General features: G+C 37.4%; 1 protein-coding gene across 2 annotated transcripts in view; it reads left to right on the top strand.

The window, feature by feature from the left end:
• ift52 (intraflagellar transport 52 homolog (Chlamydomonas)) overlaps positions 1 to 13255 on the top strand; it is a 46272-nt gene extending 33017 nt beyond the window's left edge. For both annotated transcript variants that reach the window (XM_043710666.1, XM_043710667.1), the window contains 7 exons: positions 2986 to 3072; positions 6703 to 6771; positions 7264 to 7418; positions 8243 to 8330; positions 8815 to 8923; positions 12467 to 12606; positions 12773 to 13255. In XM_043710666.1, coding sequence (XP_043566601.1) covers positions 2986 to 3072; positions 6703 to 6771; positions 7264 to 7418; positions 8243 to 8330; positions 8815 to 8923; positions 12467 to 12606; positions 12773 to 12826 — 702 coding nt within the window. In that variant the 3' untranslated portion in view covers positions 12827 to 13255. The remainder of the gene's footprint in view (positions 1 to 2985; positions 3073 to 6702; positions 6772 to 7263; positions 7419 to 8242; positions 8331 to 8814; positions 8924 to 12466; positions 12607 to 12772) is intronic.
• The last annotated feature ends 5499 nt before the right edge of the window (positions 13256 to 18754 follow it).

Below are 18754 nucleotides of genomic sequence, written 5' to 3'. Positions count from 1 at the left end.
AAATGTAATGTGGGGGTGTACCCATCACTGTTATAATTTATTATTTCAGTGATTTTATGCTGTAGATAATGCAGTTTTGCCTTAAAGAAAATTTACCGGCAGAAAACCTTCTCACTCGCGTTCACAACTACGTCCTCAGGCATCGCAAAGATTGTGATAATACAGTAAACATCCAGTATTTCAGGTATATAATTTTTGCCAGTTTATCAAGAGTGCCATTTCTTAAGGTGCTGGTTAAAACAAAGTTTGCTGTATTTCCATTCTTTTTTGCTATCTGGATGAAACTGGTAAGTCCGTGTTTATTGCCCATCCTAATTGTCCTTGAGCTGAAGGGTTTTCTAGCCATTTTAGAAGAAAGTTAACAGTCAGCTACACTGGCCAGTTCTGGAACCTGGTCAAGCGCGATAAGGATTTCCTTCCATCCAAGGATATTAGTGAACCCAATTGTTGTTCATGAGAGTCAGTTATAATTTCATGGCTCGCTTTAATTTTCAGATTTCATTAACTTAATTTAAATTTCATCAGCTGCTGCAATGAGATTTGAACCACGTTCTCAAAGCTTCTGAACAAAAACCTTTTCTACAAAGTTCTTCTTGGTTACGGCACAGGGTGGCGAGGTGGCTCAGTGGTTAGCAGTGCTGCCTTACAGTGCCAGGAACCCTGGTTCGATTCAAGCCCTGGGTGACCGACTGTGTGGAGTTTGCACATTCTCCCCGTGTCTGTATGGGTTTCCTCTGGGTGCTCCGATGTGCAGATTAGGTAAATTGGCCATGCTAAATTGCCTATAGTGTTCAGAGTTGTATAGGTTAGGTGCATTAGTCAGGGTAAATATTGGGTTGAGTAGGGGAACGGGTCTGGGTGGGTTACTCTTCAGAGGATTGGTGTCGACTTGTTGCGCGAAAGGCCCAACTTCTATGAGATGGTTATTTTTGGATGCCTTCTTGCTTATTCTATGTAGTTTCACATTGTTGATCAAAAAGTGACCAAATTTCATGTTGATTAGAAGTGTCTTTCCATTCAATGATATACTGAAATAAAATGGGACGATTTGTGAAATTGAGCAAATTAAATATTTTCAGTCTTTTATTTCTGTTAGCCTATCTGATTTCATATAATTTGCACTCTTTTATTTTTGCTTTTAGAACACCATAGCCTTTAATGAGAATGTAACTGCTCCTTTTATCTAAGATCTTTGAGGTCTTTACAAGGCGGAAAGGTGGATATCAAGCAGGCATAGGAGAGTTTTGAGAAAGGGGAGATTGAAGACCAGATGGAAAATGTATATTTTAAGGGGTTTTTTTATGGGTAAATTCAGAAAGTAACTTTACAAATGAGTGCCAGAATACAGGAACAATGAGTATAAACCTATAAGCCACTAATACTATGTTCTAAATGATAGTACAGGAAGCAGGAAACAAACAGATTCAAACTCCCAATAGAAGAGGATGTAAGAGAGGGGCAATTCCTCAAATGGGGTAGAAGCAATTATCAAAGATCATTGGTTAAATCAAATTGTGACTTTCTGGAATTATTTTCCATTTTTCTTTTCAAATTACTAATTATATTGTTGTTGCTTCTTACATATAAATTTCATAATCTTTCAAAGACTGTTATAATGACCAAATTTCTCACCAAGTTAGTGATATAAAGATATTGCTGAACAAGAAGGACAATAGAGAGAGCAACTTTCTCGTTTATATTAAAATATGAATACCAGACATTGCTGTCCAATTTAATTGTTTTTAAAAAAAGGTGAGTTACGTTGGCAAAATTTGAACCACTAAAGTGATAGTTCATATAAGAGTCTGTTTTAAAAATCAAGGTATCTTTTGAAATGTAGCCTGAATTTAGAAACCGTGGTAACATTCTAGATAATGCAATTTTTGTTTGTTTTTTAAATGCTTTATTTCTTAGATAAAGTAAATTATTAACCAGTAGAAAGTTGTAAAGTATCACATTTGTCTACAAATGCCATCTTGAGTTAAGAACATTAACCTTTCTTACAACTAACAGAGGATGTTTAGATCTTAACTAACACATGTAGAATAAACATTGGCAGGACTTACCCAGTTATTGGTTGGGCCCTGGGGAGTGTTGTAGACCAGATACCTAGGGGTTCAAGTACATAGTTCGTTGTCTACCTGTGACGCAAGTTTCAGAGTGGTAAAGAAGGTGTTTGGCGTGCTTGCCATCATTGCTCAGACCATTGAGTATAGGTTGGAATGTCATGTTGCAGTTGTACAGGACATTGGTAAGGCTACTTTTGGAGTATTGTGTGCATTTCTAGTTATCCTGCTATAGGAAGGATATTATTAAATTGGAGAGGGTGCAGAAAAGATTTACAAGGAGTTATAAGGAGAGGCTGAATAAGCTGGAACGTTTTTCACTGGAGCGTAGGAGGTTGAGGGGTGACCTTTATAGAGATTCATAAAACCATCAGGCGCATGGATACGGTCTTTTCCCTAGGGTTGGGGATTTAAAAACTAAGAAGCATAATTTCAAGGTGAGAAGCGAAAGATTTCAAAGGGATTTGAGAGAAACTTTTTCACACAGAGGGTAGTTCATATGTGGAACGATCTGTCAAAGGAAGTGGTAAGTGCAGGTACAGTGACAACATTTAAAAGGTATTTGGACAGGTACGTGAATAGAAAAGGTTTAGGGGCATATGAGCCAAACGCAGATAAATGGGGCTAGCTTAGTTAGGGAAACCTGATTGGCAAGGACAAGTTGGAACGAAGGGTCTGTTTTCCTGCTGTACGACTTTACTGAGTACTTTAAACTGCATAACATTTTCTTGCATTCCTTTCTTCCAGAGGAAAACACCCATACTTTTGGGAAAATACTTGAAACAGATTCATGCTTATTAAAACATTTTAAGAAAGAAGTTATAGATATTTAACCTTCAAAGATCGTCATGTATCAGAATAATGAACTGGCGTTACAGGTTGTCCTAATAACTGGAAAATGTGTGAAATTTGTCAACAGCTCCAAGGTGGAAAGTTGGCTGTGCTAGGATCTTGTCATATGATCAGTGACCAGTACCTTGACAAAGAAGAAAATGGCAAAATTATGGTATGTGTTTTTGGGTCAGTTTTTTGTTTAAAAAAATCAGTACTAACTTTATAGTCGTGTCATTTCTTTATCTGTGATTTAACATGTTCAGTTTTATTTAAGGAGTGAACGAGTCATTTGGCAAACAGATTAAAGTAGAAGCCAATTGACAAAGTAATCAGTATTGCCTAATGAATGGATGAATTACCTCCTTGAATTTATTTTTAATAAATGCTGGATTTGTTGATTCTCAATGATTAAATGCATATTTATGTTTGAAGTATATTTAACAGCTTGAAACATCTATTGTTTATTAAATACGTCACTTCCTGGTTTTAGTGAAATTTATTTTCCTAGACACCCAGAGTTTGTTACTCTGCAAATGAAGATAGTAGTTCAACACGAATCCAACAGAGTATAATCCAGTGACCCTCTCAAAATTTACAGAGATGATTTAAGAATGTAAAGTCCATTTATTTCAACATCTAAACTGATACCAAGCATCCTTCCCCCAATGTCTTCTCCCCATCCTGCCCACTCAACAAAGCTTAAACTGCCCAGCATAAAATTTTAGAATTAGAATTATAGTTGTCTAATTTTGAACCAACAATTGCATCTGCCCCAAGCACCCTCTTTAATCATGCATTCCAGATCTTAGCTATTATTCACGTCCTCTTTCACAAATGGGAATGCTTTCTCTTTAGCTCCTCTGTCCAGAGCATTCTGGTTTAGAACATTTCTATCAATCTCTTCAAATATTTTCTGAGGAGTACAGCCCCAGCTTCTCCAACCTATCCTGTAACTGAATTCTCTCACTTTGGAACCACTTCCACATATCTTTCATGCAAACTCTCTAAAATGTTCATATCCTTCCAAAGCATGATGCTCAGAGCAGCATCTGAGGTAAAATCAGTATTTTAGAAAGAATCAACATAACCTGCTTTCTTTCATACTCTTGTGCCTCTATTTATGAAGTCCAAGATCCTGTTTACCTTTTTAATTGCTTTCTCAATCTGCTCTGGCACTTTCAATGGTTGGGTATGTCTACCCCTCAACCCTTGGCTCATGCACCCCCTTTAGAATTGTATCCTTTATTTGATGTTACCTTTCTTCGTTCTTCTAACCAAGATGTTTTAGTTAATCCTCCATTGCATTAAATTTCATCTGCCATTTGCTGTCCATTCCACCAGCCGAAAGCCACATGAGGTCTATTACCATCCTCTTCCTCATACATAGTTCTTCCAAGTTTAGTGTAATCTGTATATTCTGAAATTTTGTCCTGCACCCCCATTTTCAGAATATAAATCAAGAATAGCAGTCAGCCCAATACCAACCTTGGGGAACCCCATTTCATCATTTCCTTCAGTCTGAAAATCACTCTTCACCACTATTCCCTATTTCCTGTCACTCTGCTAACTTCATTATCCATGCTGTCCTTGTCTGTTTCATTACTTGAACAACATATTTTGCTGACATTGGGTGATGTTTTGTCAAAAGCCTTTTGGAAGTCCATGTATATCACATTAACTGCATTACCCACATTAGCCCCACCCCCCCAAGTTACTCCTTCAAAAAAAAACAGTTTTGTTACACAAATGTAAGATGTAGAAGAATTAGACCATTCAGCCCATCAAGTCTGCTCTGCCATTTCATTATGATGGTATGTTTCTCAACCCTATTCTCCTGCCTTCATCCCATACTCCTTGATCCCCTTACCAATCAAGAACCTGTTTGTCTCTGTCTTAAATACATGACTGAGCCTCTGCAGCTCTCCGCAGCAATGAGTTCCACAGATTCAACACCCTCTGGCTGAAAAACATTCCTCCCCTTCTCAGATCCAAAGGGTCATCTCTTCACTCTGAAGCTTCATCCTCCGATCCTAGTCTTTCCTACTAATGGAAACATCTTCTCCGTGTCCATTCTATCCAGACTTCTCCGTATTCTATAAGATTCAATGAGATAACCCTCATTCTTCTAAACTTCAAGTTAAAACCCAGAATCCTCAAGCGCTCTTCATATGAAAAGCCATCATCCTCAGGATTATTCTTGTAAACCTCCTCTAGATTCCCTCCCAATACCAACACATTCTTGGATGCATGGACCAAAACTGCTCAAAATGTTCCAAATGCATTCTGACCGGAATCTTTCCTAGCCTCAGTAGCTCATCACTGCTCTTGTATTCTAGCCATCTTGAATGAATGCTAACATTGCATTTGCCTTCCTAACAGTTAACTGAACCTACATGTTACCTAAGTTATTAACTATTTCAATTTAAAATTATCTTCCTCAACCTGTTATTGCAAAAGATACCCTCTTTTTGTCCACTTCATTGAGTCATTACTTGTTTTAAACAGCTTTAGATTATTTGCTTCTCGAAAGAGGCTTTGGTCACTGAACTTGACTGTCCTTAACTCATGTAATGTTATAATAATCAATTTTAACATAAATCAACTCAATGACCGGAATACCTTTGTTTTATGGTCGTATTGTTGGAACAGGAGTAGACCACTCAGCACATCGAGCCTGTTGTGCCATTTAGTTAGACTGTGGCTGATCTGTGACCTAACTCTGTATGCCTGCCTTTGGCCCATAATCCTTAATGCCTTTACTTAACAAAACATTATCTATCTACAATTTGAAATTAACAACTGATCTAGCATCAACTCTGGTTGCAAAAAAGAGTTTCAAACTTCTACCCCCCCTTTCTGTGTAGAAGTATTTCTGAACATCTCTCCTGAATGATCTGGCCCCAATTTACAGATTGTGTCCCCAGTTCTAGAATCTCCAACCAGTGAAAATATTTTATCTTCATCTATCTAAGGCTTTTCCCATCAACCTTTTACTCCTTAAAATACAGTAATGGGGAGTGTTGAATTAATGTAATTTTTAAAATCGCCATCCCAACATCTGAGCTATCTTGTCTGGATATAATCACATTGTAATGTTACTAATACTATCTGACTGGTTCCACTGACTAGAACTTATATCCTTTAATATCTATTGTACATCCTCTATCGAAGTTTTCATATACTTCCTTGGATTTGCCTATGCAGTCAACTGCCCTGCTTCCCTTGGTAATCCATTTCCTAATTCCCTAACAGTGCATAAAGAAATCAAATCTAAGTTGCCTTTTTGCTCTCCCTGTTCTATATTTAAGGCTGTCTCCTTGTAGAATTCACTTGTATTAGCTGTGTTTGTATCTGTTCTGATTATACTTCCTATAATCTTTAAAATCTGTGACTCTTTTCAATATTTAAATATTCCCAACTTCAAGGTCTTAACTGTCAGCTACATAATCTCAAATATCAAATCAGTTACCTTTCACTGACCCTCACAAGTGCCTTGACCTCTTTGTTATCATAGGGAGGCCAGCATCATGAAATACTTCAAATGGGGCTTTATGGCACTTGGTGCAAAGTTAATCACTTTTTAAGATGTTTGCGATATTCTTGTAGTTATCTTATTTGCCTCCTTTATTACTGCAGAATATGATAATAGCTTAAATGTCCTATGCGCCCATGCTAGCAAGTCTTTGCAAGTTCTTAGTCTGATGCATTCAGGAAACAAAAAGGTCTAAAGACAAGCTTGGCCTCCAGAGAAACTTTGTGCTCTATTTTGTTGATCATCCATCATTTCTTCCTTTTGTCTCAGGATGTTGTTTTTCAGTGGCTGACTACAAATGAAATCCAGTTGAACCAAATCGATGCAGAGGATCCAGAGGTAAAAATAGTAATTTGGAGTAAAAAATTGGAAATGCTTCAATTCTTTTGAAAGAAAAACTATTTACTCAAAACAGTACAAAATATTTATCCTAAAAATCCGCAAGCAATATTCCTATAGAAAAATCAAAACCTTGAACGTTGAGGAAACCCTTTTATAAAAAAAAAGTAAACTTGAGCCAATAGGGTGCGGCATTAATCCTACTTTAACTGCCTTTTACATAGGCAGAAGTTAATAGATCACTATACACTGACACCTGGGGTACAAAAGAACATAACAACGTGGGAAAAGTTTTTTAATGGGAAGGGCAGAGTTTGAATAATCTCTGTGTCTCATTTAGTTTATTGGCTACTGGAACAAAATGTACACCTAAATCTGGAACTTTTTCGAAAATTATAAAGGTTAACATTTTAGTGACTTTTTTTTTGTTGAATAACTTTGTTTTATTTTGATAGTATTCTTGCATTATTGAAAACATTTTTTGTTATAAAGATTTCAGATTACACCATGCTTCCAGATACAGCTAAACTGTCTGAAAGACTGAGGGTTTGTCTGCAGGAAGGAGATGAAAATCCAAGAGATTTTACCACTCTCTTCGACATGTCAGTCTTTAAGCTGGACACAATGGCTCTTCCAAAAGTTATCACGTCAGTATCAGTTAAAATAAATATTCAAAACTAAACTTTTATTTGTTTGAGATACAAGTTTTCAGTAGAATGAGAATATAATTTAAAGTAACACATCTTTGATTACATTTTTAAAAACTGTTCCTTCCTTACTTCTTTTCCCCATGCCAATTATGTTTCATAGCAGATTGTGGCCTGGTAGCCTTATTCCACATAGGTACATTGAAATATTAAAGTGTTGCACCACAGAATGACTTGACATATCAATAATTCTCCATGATGCATTCCTGAAACTCTATAGTTGGAAGTCATGTGGAATGTTAATGTAGATTGCTCTCTCAGAAACAACATATTATCCAACTAAGGAAAAATATTCTCAAAGACTTGGAATTAAGTTGTCATCCTGTTATCTCTGATAGGAAATGATGTGGCAAGAGGAAAAAACAAAAAGTAGACTACAGAGTGTTAAAAATCAAATGATTATTTATTTGAAATTATTACGTAACAAACTTAAAACTTGTACAGCAATAATGTTTTAATATAATTGCCTTTCTTTGCAATAGACACGAATAGTGAATCTTTATTAAAATGACATTCATTCTAATATGTATTTTTAAAAATTATTTATATTTCATTAATGTCTGCATTTACTAGTTTTGCCTACTTTGGAAATCTTGACAAAAACAAATTTTGCAAACAAAATAGTAAAGTGCTAAAATCTAGGTCCTAATGAAGTGTGATTTTCTTGAAATCACTGACTCACTTTTTCACAAAATCTGCTATGTTTGTACTGTTATTTACAGTATTTCAATATTGACAGATTCTCATTCTTTGTGTGTTTCCAGCGCTTATGAACAACTAAATGTGAAACATGAATCATTGCAACTAATACAACCTCAATTTGAAACACCCCTCCCCACACTGCAGCCAGCTGTAAGTACAAAAGTTCAGGCTACAGAATATTAGAAATAGCCATGTGACAACATGTGTGCAAATTGGATCGACTATGTGTTTTAATTTTTATTTAACTTCTATTTGCTACAGTTATTTAATATGGAAATTCACTTTCTTCAGCAATATACGTTTTGGAAAATAAATTGTGGTATAAGATAAACTATGTACCCAGTTGTCTTTTCATGATCTCAGAAGTAATGGTAAAAACATTGAGATGATAAGAAAATGAATATTTACTGAGGATTATGTTGTACAAGCATCCTGGTGGCAATATTGTCACATTAATAATCAGTCAACAAGTTCACAATGCAGCTAATGTATTGTTAAGTCCAACACATTTGCAAGAACTATTTTGTGTATTTAAAAACTATGTATCGCTTACAAAGAAAATTAATGGCATAATTCAATTTTTTTGAGTCATGTCTACAGTAATGCTTACTTATGGATTGTTTTAATATGACAGGTCTTTCCTCCCTCATTTCGAGAGTTACCAGCGCCAACCTTGGACCTCTTTGATCTTGATGAAACATTTTCATCTGAGAAAGTCAGACTTGCTCAGCTGACCAACAAATGTGAGCAATTTCTTTTTATCTAATTCTTACTTATTTCTAAGCTACTGTTCTTGAGTTTGTTTTAACTATTTGAACAGTTCCTGCTGATCCAGTTTTTCCTCATTGCGTAAATATTGTCTATGATGGGGGCTTTACAGATTGGAAAATACGTAATGTGTTAAATTAGTTAATATCAGCCAAGGAAACACTGTAATTAGTCTGACTTTGGACATGTGGAGGAGAACACCAACCAAGGTTCATGTCCTGTCAGGTTCTGAAGAAGAGTCATATTGCTCTCGACATTAACTCTGTTTCTCTCTGCGAAAATACTGCCAAACCTATTGAGTTTCTTCCAGATTTCAAGCATTTCAAGTATGTTTTTATTCAAAGGCTCATATCCTACCCCCTAGCTTTTCCTTGATCCCTGCTGCCCAGACAAAGGATGGGAAATCTGTTGCCTCAGTTCATTGTGAATTTGCTACAGGTTGAGTAATTTCATTTAATAAAAAAGCTGAACTTCATTTATGCTGGCAGGACCTGAAGATCCTACCATCCATCCAATTGGTTACACCTTCTTTCAGTCATAACTTTATTAGATTACTTATGATAATCCTTCCCATCTCCAGCTAGATCTAGTGATTTCTAGCTTCTTTGCTGTTCTGTAGTTTGTTTCAGTAACCTGACTCAGATGCTTCCACATTCCCATCCCCAATTTTCTTGAACACCAGATTTCTAAGCTATTTTATGCCCTGATTATTGTTCCTTCTGCATCCTCAATAGGAAGGGAAAGGAAATAGAGAATTTGTGAGAAGGAAAAAAAGAGTTCACACACCAGAAAGATAGGGTAATCCAAAAGCAGGGTGGTTGGAGAAGGGGATAGAGAGAGAGAGCGAGCTCCATTCTAGGCAGGAAAATTAGTTAACAGGAGACCACAAACTAGAATAGAGCAGATGCAACACAGAAGGGTATAAGAATCAGAAATGGAGAGAATTATAACAAAGCAGAAAATTAGAGAAAATAAATCAAAAAAGGAAAAGTGATTTGAGTAGACAGGAGAATGACTTAGACAAGGAGGAGTAAAAGAGGAAAATAAATAAATTGGTGACAACAAAAAATGGCAAGAGAATGAGTGGGAAGAACAGGAAGGGAAGAAGGAAATTGTCATTTTTTCAGTTTAATAAGCCAATAGATATATGTCTTTTTGAATTTCACGATTGCAGGAAAAGAGAATCCTAGTATTTGTACCTCACATATAAGAGACATAAGAGTGAATTTGAACTTTCAGGCAGAGTTAGCCATCTATCAAGGCTATGAGGACTGCACTGATTAATTTCACTTTTGTTTATCGCTTATAATGTATTGTAAGAATGAACTTAAAAATAAGCTTTAAAATATAATTCTGTTTGAATATAATGATTTGTTCCATTAAAATTATAGTGTATCTGCTTCTGAAAGCATCAACCAAGCCAAAGTTCGGTCTCAGTTGTGATGTTCTACATGGTCAGCTAGCTGTCAGCGCTTACTGTTCAGGCTTGTGATTTGTACAATGGTCGAGATGAATTTTCTCTCTGGTGCCTTATGGAGGAGATACGCATTATTCACTTCAGTGGGCTTAATTTACAAAATAGATTATCTTGTACAAATGCAAGTGCAAACTTTGGGCATGCAAAGTGCTTTTGCTTGATTTAAACAAACTGTACACGATTGACACATTTTAATCAAATTTTTTTTCTCAAGATTTCCAAACATAGAAACTGTTAAATTAAAACCTTTGGACGAAGGTATAAAACTTTGAATGGAATCCATTTTTTCGGACTTAATTTGGACAAGTGAACTTCGGCAATGTTCTTTTTTAGTCACTTCTTAGCAATTATCTTAAATCTGTGCACTGTTGTTCATGATCCTTCCACTAACCAGAACTGTTTTCTCTGTCTACCCTGGCTTGGTCCCTTATCATTTGAATATCTCTGGTTAATCTCCCACCTCCCCCAGGATAATTTCCCCGACACCTGCATTCCATTTACATAACTGAAGTCTGTTATGATAAGAAAATATAGAGTATTGAAGCTTGAAACCATTCTTGTGAATCTTTTGTACAGACCTATATCTTCACATCCTTTTATGACAATACTTCATATCGAGGTTCAATCACAATTATGCAAATTTAACATAACCTCCATTCCTTTGTATTCTGTCTCCATTAATAAAGTCTGGGGTGCTTTCTTAATCATTTTGTGAAACTATCTTGTCACCTTTCAATGATTTAAACAAATATATCCCAAATCCCTTTAATTCTGCACCCTCTTTAGAGTTGTACCTTTCATTTTATATTGTCTCTAAGTTCTTCCAAAATTGATTACCCCTATGTCTTTTTGAACTTTTCCACTATCCTCTCAGTTAACAATAATTCCAAGGTTGTATTCTCTGTAGGGTCTGGATCATGAATAGAACACTGATCCCGAGGGAATTCCGCTATAAATCTTCTCCAATCTGAAAAACATATTTGAAGCATTGTTTCCTGTCACTCAGCTAATTTTTGTTTCCATGTTACTTTCCCTTTTATTCTGTGAGATCTAACTTTGCTCACAAATCTGTTGGCAGATTTATGAATTAAATTTCAATATTTGTGTAGGCACTAGAAAAAAAGATTATACAGGGACGTTGCCCAGGGTTGGAGGATTTGAGCTACAGAAAGAGACTGAACAGGCTGCAGCAGTTTTCCCTGGACCATTGGAGGCTGAGGGGTGACCTCATAGAGGATTATCAAATCATGAGGGGCATGGATAGGGTAAATAGATAAGGTCTTTTCCCTGGATGGGGGAGTCCAGAACTAGAAGACATAGGTTTAGGCTGAGAGGGGAAAAATTTAAAAGGGACCTCAGGGGCAACTTTTTCACGAAGAGGGTGATGTGTGTATGGAATGAGCTGCCAGAGGGAAGTGGTGGAGGCTTTTTCAACGTTTGAAAGGCATCTGGATGGGTATATGAATAGGAAGAGTTTAGAGGGATATGGGCCAAGTGCTGGCAAATGGGACTAGTTTAGGTTAGGATATCTGGTTGACATGGCCAAGTTGGACAGAAGGGTCTGTTTCTGTGCTGTACATCTCTATGACTCTGAGCTATTGGATTGCAGAACAAAAAATGACTAGCTTACTAATTCCCTCTTGAGGAAAATATCCTGGTTCCATTTATCTTCAGATCTGTGTGGTTGACTCCGGCAATGTCATCCATAACCCAAAAAGGAAACCTAGTGTTGTGAGTTGACTACTTATTTGGGACTTCAGTTTACAGATCAGCCGAAGTCACCTGGAGAGAATTCCAGCAATAATCCAACCATGGTGGAATAACTATTGAACAATGCCCTTACATATAGTGGGCACTCGAGCATTATATTGTCACAACTGAGAATTCTGATTTTCCGTTGTCAGGCACCATAATGTGAAGCAAGCTTGACCTACTTATCTTCATCTAGGATTATCCTTTTCTATATTCCAGTTATTTCTGCTATTTAATAGTGAGATATTGGTACATTGAAAGGACTCTTAAACTTTTGATTTCTTCCCAGGTACTGATGACGATCTTGAATTTTATGTTCGCAAGTGCGGTGATATTCTCGGTGTAACAAATAGGCAAGATAGTCGCAGTGCAAAAGAAATTTTGGAGCACATCTTTTTCCAGGTGGTGGAGTTTAAGAAGTTGAATCAGGTGAATTTAAGAATTTTTTTAAATTTGCAGTGAAAGCGTACAACCATCAAGCTTGCAAATATTGACTTTTTAAAAATGTAATCCATTACAAAATAAATTATTATGCTCAGTTGAAACCCTGTCAGATGCATTGCAGTACACTTATGATTATACTGTTTCTCGACAGGATCATTACCTAGACACCGAGGAGGCTGGTGTAATTACTTTGCCAAATAACTGAAATGAACTGTTGCACCTGCGTGGATTCAGCAAATCTCCTTACGATGGAGATATCAACAGGACTTGGTTCTTCTACAGCTTGTAACTTACAAAATGTTAGATTCCTTATTCAAAAATGTATATTTTTGTATTGAAAGAGTTAATCATTTGTCTGTACACAAAGGCATTTTATACACTACATTGTTACATTTAAGATGATGGTGAACTTATCATATTGTAAAACACTCATGCTTCTAAATACCTCCAGTTACTGATTATCACTTAACTTTAATCTCAAGTCCATCTTTCCATAGTATTTGATTTAAAGTGACAAGTATCTAGGTGAGAATTTTGATTTTAAATTGCACACATTTACTTGAGCATTACAGTTTTATTTCTGTTAAGTTTCTGGTTTGTACTTTAATTTGTAAATAAATGTTTTTTTATTACACATTCACGTTTGTTACTTAAATTCTGGCCCTTTGAAATCATTAGTAGGACAGTAAAGAGTTGGCCTAACTGAAGTTACAATAAAATTGAGACTACAGAAATTCAATAACTGTTTCTGGAAATTGATGCACAAAGTTTGGATGGAACTTGAATGGCTGCACTTTTGTCAGTCAGAACCCAAAAATGTCAACTTCATGGAACTGGTTATCTCAAATCATGAACCACTTGATTCTTGCACAGGAATATTCAAACATTAGAATCTTTGAGCCATGTACTCAGAAACACAGCCAGTTCCCTCATGCTGATCTTCAATCTAGAGTCCAACTATACAGTTTCACAATTTCCATTCCCTACCATGATCACACTATTATTCTAGGTGATATTAATTAACACTTGCCAACAGTTAATTCTAAGACATTGGGCATGTAGCTCAGCTACTTGAACTGAGAAAACCAGGAGTGGATGTAGGAGTACAGAAATTTTGTTGTACCAATCTCCTTCTATTAAGACAACTTTTTTTTTTGAATTGGTTGAGATATATAATGTAAGAAATAATGCCCAAACAAACAGCACTAAAGCTTAGCCTACAAAGAATGGGATGTGGGTGTGCCTTTGGAGAATTTATGAAGAACATTTGTGGAATGCAGTGTGATTTGAGTGATGAAATGCAGGTTTCAAAAAGTTGTTAATGTATTTAGTAAAACATTGCTGGAAAAAGGAAGAGTGAAGCTGTTTGAATATTTAGCATAACAAGTCAAATGCCTCTTTCTGAATCAATTGTATAATTGATTTCCAGTCTTAATTTTTACAGTGCAGGAGGCCATTTGGTCCACTGTTTACATAGCCCTTCAAATGAGCTATTCATCTCATACCATTCTCCCCCATAACCCTGCACATTCTTGTGCAGCTTATGATGTTTTCAAAAGGGAAAACAAATAGAGTCATAGAGATGTACAGCATGGAAACAGACTCTTTAGTCCAACTTGTCCATGCCGACCTGATATCCAACCCAATCTAGTCCTACCTGCCAGCACCTGGCCCATATCCCTCCAAACCCTTCCTATTCATATACCCATCCAAATGCCTTTTAAATGTTGCAATTGTACCAGCCTCCACCACTTCCTCTGGCAGCTCATTCCATATATGTACTACTCTCTATTTGAAAAAGTTGCCCCTTAGGTGTCTTTTTATATCTTTCCCCTCTTCCCCTAAACCTATGCCCTCTAGTTCTGGACTCCCTGAACCCAGGAAAAGACTTTATCCTATACATGCCCCTCGTAATTTTGTAAACCTCTATACATGATCACCCCTCCGCCTCCGACGCTCCAGGGAAAACAGCCCTCGCCTGTTCAGCCTTTCTCTATTGCTCAAATCCTCCAACCCGGGCAACATCCTTGTAAATCTTTTCTGAACCCTTTCAAGTTTCACAACATCTTTCCAATAGGAAGGAGACCAGAACTGCATGCAGTATTCCAACAGTGGCCTAACCAATGTCCTGTAGAGCTGCAATATGACCTCCCAACTCCTGTACTCAATACTCTGACCAATAAAGGAAAGCATACCAAACGCCTTCTTCACTATCCTATCTACCTGCGACTCTATTTTCAAGGAGCTATGAACCTGCACTCTAAGGTCTCTTTGTTCAGCAACACTACCTAGGACCCTACCATTAAGTGTATAATTCCTGCTAAGATTTGTTTTCCCAAAATGCAGCACTTTGCATTTATCTGAATTAAATTCCATCTGCCACTTCTCAGCCCATTGGCCCATCTGGTCCAGATCCTGTTGTAATCTGAGGTAACCTGCATTGTCCACTACACCTCCAATTTTGGTGTCATCTGCAAACTTACTGACTATACCTCTTATGCTCACATCCAAATCATTTATTTCAATGATGAAAAGTAAAGGACCCAGCACTGATCCTTGTGGCACTTAACTGAATCTGCTTTCACTAATACAGTCCATTCCAAATCCTAATCATTCATAGGGTAAAAGATTTTCCTCATTCTTGTTTTTGTTCATCCAATCTGTGTCCTCATTCTATGCTTCCACCAGTGGGAACAGTTTCTCATTGTAGATCCTTATTATTTTCAATGCCTCTATCAAATTCCCTCAGTCTTCTCCAAAGAAAAGGAAGTTGGCACTGCCTTTTATAGCTGAGGTTTCTTATCCCTGGAGCAACCCTCTTGAATTGTTTAATATCCTCTAGTGTTTATATCCTTTATAAAACATCCCAACTAGACCCAGGACTGCAGCTGAGGCCAAACTTGTGACTTGCAGGAATTGGGAACAGGGCCTGGTGGTAAATTTTGATTGACAGTTTTATGTGGAGCATTTCACTTGTGCCAGAAAGGATATGGGTTAATGGCTTGTAAGATGAACATATTGAATTTAAATATTAGGTTGGTTGGGGAAAAGTCCTGAAGAAGAGTTATACCCAAAATGTCAACTTCTCCATCTCCTGCTGCTGCCTGGTTTGCTGTGTTCCTCCAGCCTCCTGTTTGACGACCTTGGATTCCTTCACCTGCAATTTTTGTTTCTAAGGGGGAAATTTTGGCTGCTCAAAAGGTCAGTGTACTTGCGTCATGTAACCTGCAATTCCAAAGGGACACATTATCATAAATCTGAACTTGAATAGTTTCAATCCCATTGACAATTACAACACAAACAGAAGACGTTCAAGCTTCCAGTTGTAAACAAGTGTGTGTATCTGCTACACCTGAAAGCCAAAGAAATTCAACACAATGATCATGATTCATAAGCAGGGAAATTACAGTGGGGTGGTAAATACAAGCAATGGCTGGGCAGCATTCATTTGAAGTGAAACCAGAATGCTCGAAAGACAAAAACTTTATTGATACAGGCAGACTAAGTGAATTGAAACAGCAATGTCAGCTTCAGGAAAATGGGTGAGAAGATGTAGGAATAGCAATAGAAGTCGAAAGTTCAAACAATAAACATTAAGAATAATTTAAAACTAAGCCATGGACATAAGCTGTAGAGTACTTAATACTAGTATGTGTTAAATCCAAAGCTTTACACCATCTATTTCTGTCCTAGGAGCGTATGACTGGGATGGTTTTATTTCGAGTTCAAAAAAAAAGTAGAAGGAGCATTATTTAATCTCGTGTTGTACCTTGGGATTGCTTGGTTGAGATGGTGAATGTCAGTTTACACTGTTTAACTGAGTAGAGGAAATTTTATCTAGCCCCGTGGTGTGCCTGTCTGCACAATTTGGAAAAAAAGTGTCGACGGAACTTGAATTTTCGTTTCAAACAGCAGAGTTTTCTTTTTAAAAAATAAAAAGATTTTCGGGATGAAGTAGAAAAACCAAAATTGATAAACAGAATAAAATAGCGAGAAACCAGTGACGACAATTTTTGTAAGTGGAACGTTAGTACAATTCAAATTTTATTTAACCATGTAAAAAAAATTATCTGCATCACAAGACATTACAAAGATACTACTATCCCCCCAAAAAAGTGAAAGTTCGTTTTTTTTTCCCGCTTTTACTCGACACTTCTGCAAATCTGCCTTTCTGGCAGAGTGGCGATTTATTTACAGGATTCGTGCCCATTCCATTTCTCCTCCGGCTCTAAAGGGGAATGGGAAACTTTTAGATCTGCAGAAGGTTCAATATTACTGGGCGCTGCAATCTCAGAGACATCCTCCAGGGTTAAGGTGACCTGTATGCTGGAGAGGTCGATTGGGATTCCTGCAGACTGCGGAAAATCCACAAAGCCCTTCGAGTCTTCATCCCAGAGTGGAGTGGACGATGTAGTACCCAACACATCTAAAGAGAAACTCTTCGATTCTGAAGGAGAAGGACACGGCCGATGTTCCTGAATGCTGAAGTCAGTATTCGACGGAGTACCTGATGACCGACTCAGTAAAGTTGAATCTGCTGGAGAGAGAGAGAGAGGAGAAGAAGGGCAGTCAGGCCAGTTGGTCGTCAGTAGATGAGGTGTGGAGACTTCTTTTCCTAAGAGGATACACGAGGCTTTGAATTTACAAAATAAATCGTCGCTATTCTGGCAACTTTCATTACCAGCTTTTCCTTGGTCCCACTTAGAATAGCTTGGTCTTTGTCCAGTATTGATAAACTGGCCTCCACTTGTTATTGTCGAGATGTTAGCGGACTGATCAAAACTAGATGAAGAAATTTTCCCAATTCCATCAGTAACAAAGCCTCTATCCAGAGCTGAATTCATAGTTACGTGGATCAAAACTAAGCAAGCCCGTCTTTTGATAGTGTTTTGTACCGTCGCTGTCTTATTTCCACGCATATCACGTGCAATTAATGAAAACTCTCAGATTTATTCGATTTCTGAACATTCTGGGATAGGTGCGCATTATCAACGCCGATGATCTAATTAGTTCAGGTCCATTCGGCGCTTGTTACGTACTGAATATAAAGTGATTATTGAAATTATACCCTCCTGTGTAGTTGGTCTTTGACACAGTCATTTTCATCAATGGAGCTATCAGCCATTTCAATTTTTGGCTGTGGGTTTTGGTTGGTAGGTTTGTGTTCACCTACTTGGCAGGCTGAGAGTAATATTCATTCACGAGTTTTCAATATTCCTGAGTCAACAGAAGGATTTCGCGCTGTTAGAGCTTGGCTAGATCGTAGAATCGTTCTACTGAAAGTAATTTTTAAACAACCATTTAAATGGTTCAAGTCGTGCTTAAAGCCGAAGAGATCATAATTAAAATATGGGCCAATGCCTTTAGAATGCATTCTCGCCTGGCCCTACAGAGTAAATACGTGTAGGATAGATTACACCGTGGGCAATAAAAATCTTATGACAACCTGAATACCTTGGGAATTGTTCCTTTGTGAGAAGCTTTGCATCTTAAATAACGAGACAATCTTAGTTAAAGAGGGGGTGGGGGAATGTTTATCTGAAGCTGAACTTTTTGCAATCTCAATCACACCCAACAACAATCATAGCCAATGTCTAATGAATAGAGTCATAGAGATATACATCGCGGAAACAGATCCTTTGGTCTAACTCGTGCAACAGCCAAAGTTGTGATCCGAATTGGTACTGATATCATCATCGTCGGGGACCCTCGCAACTGACAAAATGGGAAGGAGGGGATGTGGTCCTGCAATTGGAATATAGAGATACAAGAGGAAAGTTGCAACCAGGACTTCGTAACTCATAATCTCTAGATAATTCCGTGTGCAAGTGCGTACAAAAATAGGAAGATAAGATAGATGAATGTGTGGCTGGAAAGATAGTACAAGAGGGAGGACTTTAGATTCCTGCGACACTGGGATAGCTCTAAGGGAGACTGCACGTGTACAAGTCAGTTGAAAAAAAACAGAAGTTGCTGGAAAAGCTCAGCAGGTCCGGCAACATCCGTGCAGAGAAATCCGAGTTAACGTTTCGAGTCCGGTGACCCTTCCTCGGAACAATCACCGACCCGAAACATTTAACCCTGATTTCTCTGCGCAAATGCTACAGACCTGCTGAGCTTTTCCAGCAATTGC

Source organism: Chiloscyllium plagiosum, chromosome 20 (assembly GCF_004010195.1).
Source record: "Chiloscyllium plagiosum isolate BGI_BamShark_2017 chromosome 20, ASM401019v2, whole genome shotgun sequence".
NCBI lineage: Eukaryota > Metazoa > Chordata > Chondrichthyes > Orectolobiformes > Hemiscylliidae > Chiloscyllium > Chiloscyllium plagiosum.
Note: the sequence above shows the minus strand (reverse complement) of the source record. Positions and strands in the feature narration are given on the sequence as shown.